This window comes from Rhamphochromis sp. 'chilingali' (assembly GCF_963969265.1).
Source record: "Rhamphochromis sp. 'chilingali' genome assembly, chromosome: 5".
NCBI lineage: Eukaryota > Metazoa > Chordata > Actinopteri > Cichliformes > Cichlidae > Rhamphochromis > Rhamphochromis sp. 'chilingali'.
The window spans coordinates 5,636,259-5,649,023 of NC_137932.1; the positions used below are offsets into that span (position 1 = coordinate 5,636,259).

At 44.9% G+C, this 12,765-nt stretch overlaps 1 protein-coding gene across 1 annotated transcript; it reads left to right on the forward strand.

Annotated features, from left to right (window-relative positions):
- The first annotated feature begins 9,636 nt into the window (after nt 1–9,636).
- On the forward strand, nt 9,637–12,556 carry LOC308397711 (putative nuclease HARBI1). The gene is made up of 4 exons (XM_080883789.1): nt 9,637–10,226; nt 10,303–10,415; nt 10,501–10,612; nt 10,693–12,556. Exons 1-4 carry the CDS (start codon nt 9,794–9,796, stop codon nt 11,073–11,075), a joined length of 1,041 nt encoding a protein of 346 aa, XP_080739915.1. The 5' UTR covers nt 9,637–9,793; the 3' UTR covers nt 11,076–12,556.
- The last annotated feature ends 209 nt before the right edge of the window (nt 12,557–12,765 follow it).

Sequence of the window (12,765 nt, forward strand, 5' to 3'; positions counted from 1 at the left end):
AAGCGATGGTTGCTGAAAATAGGCTTCCTGTCCAGTGGAAATCATAAATTATAAATTATGTAGATAATTATAGATATGTAGATTTAAATGTCCTCTTACAAATTCTGATTAGTTTCAATATAATTGTTGTATTAGATGAGAATATTCAAAAACAACACTGTTCAAAGCGACACTTGAGTAATATTTCTTGTAATGCTGAGAGCTATTTGAGGATCGCTAACTAGCATGTCTGTAGGTTAATATAAAGCAGCAACCAGCAGCTGGCACAGAGGATAGATAAGAATGGATGAATAAAAATTTTGCCTTTGTCCAAAAGCAGCTCATCAACTGAGACATAATAAAGAAAATAATGAAATATAACACTTTAATTCTTTACCCTTAATTTAAAATATTTATAACACTTCTGAAATGTCAAGTTGGGAGACAAGTCTTGTTTTTTCCTGACTGATCGTTGCTAAACTCTGAGGGACATTACACAGTGTTGACAGTGTATAGGAATTTCTTTTACTTGTGTATTAATCACATTATTTTATTGTATAATGCCTTGGTGCCACTGGATTTTAACATGTTTCACACTCATACTCAGACAAATGGTGGGGGTCTAGTAAGGAAGTTGGGGGAAGCAGAAAACTCCACAGGAAGAATCTTTTGTCTCTTCGAGGGAGTGTGAACCTTAAGGTGTGAAACAACTGTGTACTGCCTTTTGTTCCTGGAGACGGCATTTAACTGAGAGCCATGTTAGGCTCTGGGAGACTGCTGACCGTCTGCCCCGCGGTCATGCAGGCTCTCCACCAACTTGGTTTTGTGTTCTTTGTTTTTTGATTAAAGAATGTTAGCTACTGCTCACCGCTCGTCTGCAGGCTTTATTTAAATGGAAAACTTCCACAACAACAGCAAGTTGTTTCCTGTTTTGTATTTACAGTTATGGCCAGGAAAATGTCCAACTGTGCAAAGATCTGCCGGCCAAAAAAAAAAAAAAAACAAAGAAAAAATGGATATGTCTAAACATAGAGAGGGGTGTAAAATTGTCTGCCTATAACATTTCACACATTTTTCTCACAAAACAGCCCGAGTTTATCCATCAAGTCCCCTGGAAAAAGAGCAGTCAGGCCTGAGCATGCAACTTGTGTGCGCATATATGTGTGTATGTGTTGAGGATAACAAAGGAACAAGCAGGGAAACTGGCATTTCACTCACATATTAGCTGCCAACAGGGCAATAATGGCAATAAAGTCATGGCGATATTGAAATCTCAAGCCCGGTCTCAAACTGAGGCTGTATGTGTGACTGCATTCATCCACTCATGCACTCAGGCTCACTGTGGGCACATCAGAGTGAAATTAATATCTATACCACAAGAAACCTCCGGTGAGTTCCAGCTTGGTTGATACATGCGATCAGGCTCACTGAAAAAAATGACATTTCACTTAAGCTTGTCGCTAATGCTAATGCATATCAGATGGCGCCTATCACAACTTTCACAGGAAGCAATATTCCAGATTCAACAGCGTTCTCAGAAAGGGATCAGCTAAGATTAGCTAATGTCCACTACCGCAGCTTGTATGAGAGTGTACCAGGTGTAGAGATCCACAGCAAGGATTTTTGGATATTCCTGGGCTTCTGGACTGCTCATTCAGGACTCACAGGTTTGGCTATCATGTAGGAGCATGGGGCTTATGTATGCATGTGTTTCTCTGTTTACAGAAAACTGATCTGATTAAAAGCTTTCCGTTCACGGCTGTGACGTAAGAAACGATAAATCTACTCTCTCCTGTGATTGAAGCTCCTTGTCTACAGGTGACATGCAGCGTCAGTTATCATCTCCGCTCTGCTATGCAAATGGGAAACTTATCTTCTTTTAGTTGTCCCGAGTATAATAATGATCCCAATTAAGGATTCAGGTCAGGTGGGTGATTGAGCTGTTGTTATCTTCATTGAGTAAACAAGGTTTCTTTCTTCTCATCCTTTGGCTTCATTAGCAAGCAAAACACATGGCCGCTTTCTGACTCCCACAAAGACATGAATCTATAGCTCGGAGTGGACTCCAGTGCAAACAAATATAGTCATGCAGAAACACGGGCTTGTATTCAAATAACGGCTTTAAAAGCAGGGATGATCCTGGGGCGACTGTTGATTTCTGCATCAGAGGCAGTGTGTTTACCTACCTCAATCTAAAATAACTCTTGATGTATTAAAGTCTTCCAATTCAAACTTGAAAGAGTTGGGAGAATTGCTTCTTTCTGACTTGTATGCAAGTATATGAAATGTTGCGAAACAACGGGGTGTGCATTTGCCTTACAAGAGAAAAAATAACTTTTTATCCTAGGGTCCACTCCATCTTCACTCTCCATCAAAGAAAAGCTTACAGCAAGTAACAAAGTCACACAGGACACTTGGGATATGAAAAGATTTTCTTTTTTTCTTCTTTTTTTTTTGTCATGACCATAATTCATAATTTACAAACCTGGTGTAGGAGGAAAAATAAAAAATCTGATATAATCTCCATAAAGTTTCCAACCTCAAGCTCTCTACACAGTGCTTTCCACCTAAAGCCAATCCTAACCCTAATGACCCAATTTATATATGTTCAGGTAAAATGTGAAAACAGACTTTATCCCCCCATCCCACTGCCTTCCATGGCCTTTCATTTCACAAACCCATGAACCTCTTTTATCACTTCACTCCTTTCTGCCGCTCTCCCTCTTTCTGTGTAAACTGGGAATGCTTGTCATGCTTCATTAACGCTGGCAGTGAGTTTCCATTTAAATCCATTATTTTATAAGGCTCAGTGATACACAGTGGCGATGATGTTCTCATAACCCCATTTAAGATTTCATTGCTGCTAAAATGAGCTTTGGTGTAATTCATAAATAATAATGACATCTGAGCCGCCATCGCTACAGCTTTGTGCCTCTTCTCATGTTCTGCTGTGTTTTGCCTGGCGATTTCCAGAAAGATGCTTCACCGACGCCTATTGAGAAGTACCGCTGTTAATTCAGGATGACATCGGCACTGTAAAACAATGCCCGTGCAACATTTTGCCCATCTGGTGCTGAGAAAACCACTCATAAAAGCAGCACTAACTTCTAGAAATGAGCTGTATGTGATAATTCTCCGATCTTTCTCGGCCACAGCTGATGTCGAGTCCATTTGGACGACTGAAGACCCTCACCCCTCCCCACCTCTTCTTCTCTTCTTCTAGAGCTTTCAGGGGAGGTAGCCATAGCATTTATTAACACTGATAAACCTCTTACCTGTACATTCCCATCCCCTTTACCTCTTAATAAGCTCAGTTCATCTGAATTTCATTTGGCCACAATCAGCCACAGTGATTTCTCTCCCTCTCTCAAGGCTAAATTACGCCTCGTACATCATCATTTCCTTGAGCCTAAGCAGATGCTCCGAGCAGAATGGGGTTGGGAAGGGTGTATCGAATTAATCTAAATAATTGGTCTTAGCCTGTTTGAGCGGGCTCCCACACTGGTTTCAGATGGCATAATGAAGTTGCGACCTCCCCTAGAATGAGGCTGGCCAGCAGGCCGGCGATCATGTTTAGCACGTGTCATACGCATAGTTAAGTCGTTACATCCGAAGTGAGGGGTGATTCAATGACACTGCCCCCCACCCACCACCACCTGACCCCAGTGATCATAAATCATAAACTCCATGCCTTCACCCTATTTTAAATATATCACACTTAGGTCCGCAGGTGCTGAATTATTCATATTTTGCTAATAGAGGCATTTAAAGATATTCTGTGTTGTCTTATATCTAAAATGTGAACATTTACCCGGCATGGATATCTCTTGGGACGTACGCAGACAGGCATTAGCGAAAGCTAACAAAGTGCTTCTGTTTTAAAAGAGCAGAGAACAGCGAGGTCTGTTGTCAGGGGAAAAGAGCATGGTGCTCAGTGTTTAAGGTTTTTGTTTTTTTTAAAAGTCTATGTATATATGTTTATTACCACCTGCTAAAGCTACATGTCTTCGCAGCATGTACTCGCTGGCTGCTTCATTAGGCTGACCTTGCTAGTACTGGACCTCCTTTAACCTTCAGAACTGCCTTATTTCTTCATGCCATAGATTCAACAAGGTGCTAGAAACACCTCCTGAGAGATTTTCATCCACATTGACATGATAGCTTCACACATTTGCTGCAGATTTGTCTGTTACACATTCATGATATCTCCTGCTCCACCACATCCCAAAGGTGCTCTATTGGACTGAGATCTGACGACTGTGTTGGCCATATTCAAGAAACCAGTTTGAGATGGTTTGAGGCATGTAACATGGTTTGTTGGAAGCAGCCATCAGAAGATGGGTACAGCGTGGTCATAAAAGAAATGGAACAGGTCAGCAACAATACTCAGATGGGCTTTGGTGTTTAAATAGTGCTCAATTGGTTCTAGGGGTCCAAAATGTGTGAAAGAAATTCTCCACATCATTATACCATCATATACTTCAGATTCTAGCCAATCATTTTACCTTTCCAAGGATAGTAGGCGGGCCCAGGTACATATGTTCTTTTAGAGCAGAGCTACAGATTAAAAATGCCCACGGTGAAGCGGTCAAAAGTCTGGCTGTACTTCACAGCAAGAGATGCAAACTCAGCAGCCTGCAACAAGTGCTTTAAGGTGATACTGTTCAAAGGAGGTAACGCCTCATGTCTGATGAAACACCTGGCGACACATAGCGTTTTTTTTAAAGCCGAGAAATGCACCATACCTACTACGGGTGTGGTGCCTGTTATCGGCAACATCCCTGGCCCCTAGCCCTGCCAGTTTTTCTAGCAGAAATGATGACAGATGATGATGGCAACAGCAGCCGTTCTTCTCTGCGTGAGTAGCTTAATGTTGTCCGTGTGTAATTTACGTTGAGTACGCTAACCACGTTATTACATTAATGCATGTAAGGTAAACTAGCAACCACCGTTGTAGTTACATGCGGCTGTCTTCTTGTTTGATTGCAGATACTCCCTTCACCCTGGCCAAAAAGGCTAAAATGACCAAAGAAAAAATTGGAAAACAGTTCAATATGAGAGGTTTTTGGACAAAGTTTGTGTTTTTTACATTGCACTGCTTCCAGCTAAGAGTGATACCATATATGCCCTATAGCTGCAGAAAAAGCTAACATTGTTATCTTTTCACAAAAAAACAGCTAAACATAAAAGGTTTTTGGACAAAGTTCTCCATTCTTTAAGTACCGGTTCGAGCACCGTTTAAGCACCGGCACCGTTTCAAAAGTACCGGTTTGGCACCGGTATCGGATAAAACCTAAACGATACCCATCCCTACTTTCATGTTGTTTATGTCCAATTCTGGACCTACCAGCTTAGTGTCCCAGCAGAAATCATGACCTATCAGACCAGGCAACATTTTTGCGATCTTCTGTTGTCTAATTATGTTGAACTTATGCAAACTGTAGCCATAGCTTCCTGTTTTTAGCTTTTTTTTTTGCTTTTTTTTTTACCTGTCCCGTTTGGTTCCTTTGCCATCAGAATTATTGTCTAAAGGCCAAGAAAGATGCCCAAGGGATTTACTTTACCAAATGGACCATCCCGGCCTTGCCGTCCCACATAGCAAAATTGGTATGGCCCCGATCTGGCCCACACAATGTGCTTACACATGGCCCACATACCACAAAGAATGACGACCCTTTGGTGGCCCAGATCAGGTTTGCCAGAGGTGGCCCACACATGGGCCAGCACAAGGATAGTTGCAGACACACTAGTGGTCCTGTGCTGGCCAATGTGTATTGTGGCGGCAAATCTCCGTTAGCGAGTTAGCGTTAACACCATAGTGCAGTTATGGTGTTAACGTCATTTTAACGGGATTAACACTGACAGCACTAGTTGTGCTGTGAGGTATCGTCCTAGTTCTAATGGCTGTGCTGTTTAGAGTTGGGCACTTTATAAACCGGGTTTGGTACAACCATTCACACCAGTCCAAAGACAGGTGTGAAGATATGTGTGGCACATCTGTTACATGTGTGTACCTGACATACGTTGCTATTTGGCTGGAATTAGAAAAGTATAAGGCAGCTCTAACTAATTTGCTTATACATCAAAGCTTGAGGCTGGCAGGTCTCCACTTCATATGATGGCATTTGGTCAGGGAGTGGAACAAAACTCCTCACCTCAACTAGAGCTCTCCATGGGAGTAGGATTAATGTAGATTGTTTCAAGCAGGAAAACAAGACTCCCCCGTTAGGTTTGGATCTATGTAAGAAATCAAACCCTAGCCTCTGCTGAGGTTTTGTGCTTTTTTTCTTCTTTCTTTTTTTTTGCCCTGAAGCTGCTTTGATGAAGTGTATATAAAATAACGATTGATATGGTAAGGCTAAAGCAGGGAGAGAGAGGTGAGGACAAACTCAGATGATCAAAGAGACATGGAATGGAGAGGGAAAATGGGCCCTGCGTGGGATGTTTCCCTTCATAACAACTTTTTTTTAAAAACTATTTCAGCTCATAAATAACAGATTCACATGCGTTTTAATGGTACACTGACTTGTAACAGGGACAATGTTGCCACTGTGCTCAAAAATTGCAAAAATGGCCATTTGTATCTTGGGTTGATTGAGACTTGTGAGAAAAAATTTGAAATCCTTAAGGATGAGGAAGACAGAGGAAGGTGGTTCAATAATGGTTAGAATGGAGGTGTTACCTGCAGAGGGAGGCAAGCCGGTGACGAAGTCCAGGGCGATGTGCGACCATGGGCGTTTTGGAGTGGGTAACGGTCGCAGGAGGCCAGAAGCAGGCGAGCTGGTGGTTTTGTTCCGTGCGCACACCGGGCATGCTGCAACATAGTTCTGGACATCGAGAACAAGAGAGGGCCACCAAAACAAACGTCGTAGAAAGGAGACAGTGCGATTTTTACCTGGGTGGCACGAAAACTTGGCAGTATGTGCCCAGTGAATGACCTGACTACGCACTGTGGCCGGAACATATAGTCTCCCTTTCGGGCCCGTGCCAGGGTCGGGCTCCTGTCGCTGGGCGTCCCTGACCACCTTTTCAATCTCCCATGTTAGTGCACCCACAATGCAGGTGGGGGGCAGGATGGGTTTTTCCTTCTCGTCCTCATCGGTCACGGGTGCGAACTGGCGCGACAACGCGTCTGGCTTAGTGTTCCTAGAACCGGGCCTGTAAGTAATGGAGAAGTGAAAACGAGTAAAAAATAAGGCCCACCTGGCTTGTCGGGCGTTGAGGCGCTTGGCTGCCTGGAGATACGCCAGATTTTTGTGGTCCGTCCACACCACGAAAGGCTGCTCAGTGCCCTCCAGCCAATGTCGCCATTCCTCAAGGGCCCACTTGATGGCGAGCAACTCCCGGTCGCCCACATCGTAATTTCTCTCGGCCTGAGACAACCTGCGGGAGAAGAACGCACAGGGATGCAACTTGCCGTCGATCCGTTGGGAGAGAACCGCCCCCACGCCTGAATCGGACGCGTCCACCTCGACGACGAAAGGCCGGCCGAGGTCCGCCTGGACGAGGACCGGAGCCGAGGAAAACAGGTGCTTGAGCCGATCAAACGCTTGCTGGGCTGCGGAGGACCCCTGGAAAGACAACTTAGGAGAAGTTAGGTTGGTTAGAGGAAGGGCTACCTTGCTGAAATCCCTGATAAAGCGGCGGTAGAAATTGGCGAAGCCCAGGAACCTCTGCACCTCCTTGCGGGTCTTGGGAATAGGCCATTCCACTACGGCTTTGACTTTGGCCGGGTCAGCTCGCAAACGCCCCTGTTCCACAATGAAACCCAGAAAAGAAACAGTTTCCACATGGAACTCACATTTCTCCGCTTTCACAAAAAGGCGGTTCTCCAATAGGCGCCGTAGAACCAGACGTACATGATGTGCTCAGTCTGCGACCTGGAAAAAAATCAGAATGTCATCCAGATACACGAAGACAAAATGGTTAATAAAGTCCCTGAGCACATCATTAATCAGGGCCTGGAAGACCGCAGGGGCGTTAGTGAGACCGAAGGGCATCACTAAGTATTCGAAGTGCCCCAGGTGGGTGTTGAAAGCCGTCTTCCACTCGTCACCCTTGCGGATGCGAACCAGATGATAGGCACTCCGAAGATCCAGTTTGGTGAACAGGACTGCCCCCTGTAATAGTTCGAATGCCGAGGCCAGCAGGGGGAGTGGATATTTATTCCTAACAGTGATCTTGTTCAGCCCTCGAAAGTCAATGCAGGGACGCAGGCTCTTATCTTTCTTCTTTACAAAGAAGAATCCTGCTGCTAAAGGCGAAGTAGATGGGTGAATAATACCTGCGACCAGAGACTCCGTTATGTAGCATTCCATGGCCTCGCGTTCCGGTTTAGACAGACTGTAGAGCCGACTTGCTGGCAGGGGAGCGCCTGGGAGTAGGTCGATTCCACAGTCGTAAGGCCGATGTGGAGGCAAAGACAACGCCTTACTTTTGCTGAATACCTGGCCGAGGTCGTGGTAGTCGGCGGGCACCAAGGAAAGGTCGGGGGGTGAGGAGCTTTTCACAGAGGCGGTCCCAGGATTGTCCGGGACAGCGGCAAGTAAACATTGTTCATGACACCGCGTGCTCCAGCCAGTTACACACCCTTTGGCCCAGTCGATTTGGGGGTTGTGATGTTGGAGCCAAGGAAATCCCAGTACCAGTGGGGTGTGGGGGGCTTTGAATACCAACAAACTGATTTTCTCAGAGTGATTTCCCGAAATAATGAGTGTAACCTCCTGAGTGCGATGTGTGACGGAGGCTAGATGGCCGCCATTTAAGGCTGAGACCTTCAGGACCTCTGGAAGGGGAAGTAGGGGCAGGCCTAAGATGTTGGCTAACTCCTCGTCTAGGAAATTTTGTTCAGAACCAGAGTCAATGAGTGCGCAGCAGGAGTGAGTGAGGGAGTGAGACATTAATTTAGCAGGGCAGCTGAGGTGAGGGAACACTTTTGTTGTGGCGCCCGCCAGTATCCCCACAATTACTGACGGGCCGACTCTTTTACTCGGTCTGGGCAGGAGTCAACAAAATGTCCTCTTTTTCCACAAAGAAAGCACTCACCAGTCCGTTGTTTGCGCCCCAGTCTAGAGGAGGAAAGCTTGGCTCCGCCGAGCTGCATGGGTTGCTCTTCATCCCCGTGTTGCTCCTCCTCACTTCTCCACATCAGAGTAGGAAGGTCCCTAGATGTACCCGTGCCCCCAGCAGGCCGCCGACCATCCCCGGCTCTTCTGCCGAACTCCCGCATGTGGTCGTCTAAGTTAATACACATATTGATTAGAGCAGACAAAGCTTTAGGCAGTTCCTTGGTTGCTAACTCACGCTTAATATTCTCATTAAGGCTGTTGAGGAAGGCTCCACGCAGTGGAGGAAATCAACATACCTTTAAGCTCTGTCATGGCTTGCAGAAGCGCGGTTTGTTCCTTTGAAACGTGCTTCAGCATTTCCTCGTGTCGCTCCAAAACCTCCGCTTGGATAGACAGCTGGCGTGAAGCAGAATCCGCTGGGTCCATGGTGGTGGGATTATTCTGTCACGGAAAATGACGACAGTCGCCAGGACACGCCTCTCCCACGGCGCGCACTTCCGTAAACAACCCCGAGGGCCAGGGCCCTGTTTCAGGAAGCCGGTTTAGTGGAAAAACTGAGTAAGTATACCCTGAGTTAACGAAAACTCTGGGTTTTCGGTTTCACAAAGCGAGTTCAGCTGCAGCCTGAGTGAGTCACTATGACGACACACTCCGTGAAGCTAACCTGCCCCCTAGCAGGTTTACTACAACTAACCCTGACTGTCTCCGCCCCTTTGTCGGAAACCTGACAGTAGGAAGTGTCGGACATGGCGTGCCACTTCCTTGAAGAGCCAGTAGATCGTGAAGCCCAAATTCTCCGCAGAGCTCTCCGCCGGGAGAGAGTGATCAGAGCGCGTTTGGACATTTTATCATTTCCTGATGATTTTCTGTGTGAACGTTACCGTTTCTCAGCACAATCTATAAGTTATTTGGATAACATCCTCAGGCCATATATTACGCATGTGACACATCGCGGACATGCTCTCAGTTCATTGCATATTATTTGTATTGCACTTCGGTTTCTTGCAAACGGGAGCTTTCTGTATAATATTGGTGACGCTGAGCACGTTTCCAAGGCTACCGTCTGTCGGGCAGTCAGGAATGTTACAGTTGCACTGAAACGTCTCCTGTACTCGTCTGTGGTGTTCCCCGGTCACAGACCCACAAGATTTATCAAAGAGGGATGCCACAAAATTGCAGGTATCAGGATGACCAAAACTTAATGTATGATGTGGTGATACTTGGACTACTACTTAAATTGCACATTTATTTTCAGGGTTCCCAGGCGTGATTGGCTGTACAGATGGCACTCACATTCCAATCATTGCTCCTTCAGTAAATGAAGGAGACTATGTGAACAGGAAGTCTTTCCACAGCATTAATGTACAGGTACATAGTTCCCTGTAGCATGTCAAACTAACAAATTATTTCATTATAGTAATGGATGCTAATTTGTGTTCTCTGCACTGTGAAGATCATATGTGATGCTGCCAACATTATCACAAATGTGGAAGCCAAGTGGCCAGGCTCTGTCCATGACTCACAAATATTCCGTGAATGTACACTGAGCACAAAATTTGGACATGGTGAGTTGAGAATACTTTAAAATATATAAAGACCAATTGCTTCAGGGACATTTGAACTGAAGTGTATCCTTCTGTCTTAGGAGAGTTCACTGGCTACTTGCTTGGTGATAGGGGGTATCCATGTTTACCCTATTTGCTTACCCCTTACCCTGACCCTGAACCGGGCCCACAGCAGCGATATAATCTGGCTAATTGCAGGACAAGAGCCAGAATTGAAATGACTATCGGAATGCTTAAGGCCCGGTTCCAGTGCCTGCAAAGACTCAGGGTCACCCCAGAAAGGGCATGTGACATTATTGTGGCATGTGTGATTCTTCACAACATTGCCACAATTAGAGGAGAACACTGTCCTTCTGAACCAAACATCAGCAGTGATCCAAACCATGAACATCCTGACCCTCCCACGGACATACAAGATGGAAGCGCAGTCAGAGACACCATATGTCACAATCATTTCCTTTGACCCATCACCTCAACATGTTGAAAGAAGAATAAACAGATTTTTTGTTCAACTGGCTTTATTGGTCGCCTGTATTTCCTGTACACAAAGTATTAAAAGATGTAAACCTCATAAAGTGTCTCTGTTGCTTCCTCCTCTGTAACAGCTGTCAATGTTTCTTCATTATTTTCCTGTAGTAAAGAAATAGACAACATTGCTGTTCTACTGTACACTCATATAATCTGTGGAGTATTACTCACAACTGCATGTTGGTCTGGCTCAACAGGAGGCTGCACCAGATGCAGTACACCACCACCATCAACTGATAGAATATGAGGTTTATACAGGTCACTTATAACTTACAAGGGACCAAATGGCAATTAACAAACATACCAAGCACCTTACACTTCATTGTCATTATGCTCTCAAAGACAACCAAGGCTGAGGGAAGGCAAAATCAGTCGGAAAATAACTTCACTACAAAATAATCCATTATGGTAAAGAGTTTATCAAATGAATGTGTCGCACTGCAAAGGTGACTGTGAAGAAAGGATGTATGCACATCATGTATTATTTTGAATTTACCCCTTATGTAGGCACTTGTGTCTTGCGGGGTTATTGACTCAGAGGATGTCCCCGCAGAGATGCCTTCGGCCACAGGGCGCCCACTGTTTTGGCTGAGGGCCAACTGCTCAGCCTCTGTGAGTGGTGGTGGTGGAGGACCCCCACCTGTTTTTCGGGCCTCCGCTTTTTTTCTGTTGGCTATAACGGGCCACATTTGAGCATACAGAGTAAGCAAATATGTACTTGTAATGTGCTCAGATAATTTCAATAAGTGCTTACAGAAAGAAAATTAATGTAGCCTCTAACTGCAATTGATTTACATGGGACAAACAGACCAAGCACTATGGCTCATAATACAATTACACCTTACCTGTTTGGACTATATTTTTATATTTCATTTTTACTTGCTGCCAGGCACGTTTGGGGCCTGTTGGGTTGCACCTGCGCTCACATCACATCACAAAATAAAATGTATAAAATAACAAATAAAATAACATATGATAAAATAACGTGTTAAATGGGTGGAAATCCCTAGATCAATGTTTATATTAACACTCATGCATTGACTCTGTCGGCTATGTTTTGCCATGCATGCTCCCTTTCTTTTGCAGCTGTGGCTGTGTTACTTTTTTCCGCGGAATTTGCATGTTATCGGCATATGCTGCCATCAGAATTTCGGCCTCAAGCGCTGTGAAATACATTGACCGCGCCTTCTTTCCCTCCGTCTCCATGGTGACTCGCTTAATCTGTGCTCCGCTTATCAGGGCTTTATGTATCCTCGTCCGCGCGCTTCACTTGGGGTTAAAGCAACTCCGCGTTGACTGAACTAATTGTTATCAGCCTTTCTGAAACGGAATATTCCGAGTTGGACAGTTCGGGGTTACTCAACCGTGAGTGTCGTTTTTCACTCTGAGTTTTCCAAACCGGCTTCCTGAAACAGGGCCCAGGGAGGGAGAAGCAAACACATATACAGAAAACATAAACACAAGCAGGGTCGTCTGGAAAGGGCCGTCCGACCGTGACAGAAGGTAGGTAGGGTTTGAATATATGACAGTGCTGTAAAAGTGAATTACCTTCCAGAACTGCACAGTGTTAAAAAAAAAAAAAAAAAAAAAGATCTTAGGTTAATAGTATGAGTTTGACATCAGTT

Excerpts from the sequence above, each read along its gene's own strand:
- LOC308397711 (XM_080883789.1), top strand. The coding sequence starts at position 9,794 with ATGGCGTGCCACTTCCTTGAAGAGCCAGTAGATCGTGAAGCCCAAATT. Across the intron at positions 10,227-10,302 it reads GGGATGCCACAAAATTGCAG|GGTTCCCAGGCGTGATTGGC; the intron begins GTATCAGGATGA and ends ATTTATTTTCAG. Across the intron at positions 10,613-10,692 it reads GAGCACAAAATTTGGACATG|GAGAGTTCACTGGCTACTTG; the intron begins GTGAGTTGAGAA and ends CTTCTGTCTTAG.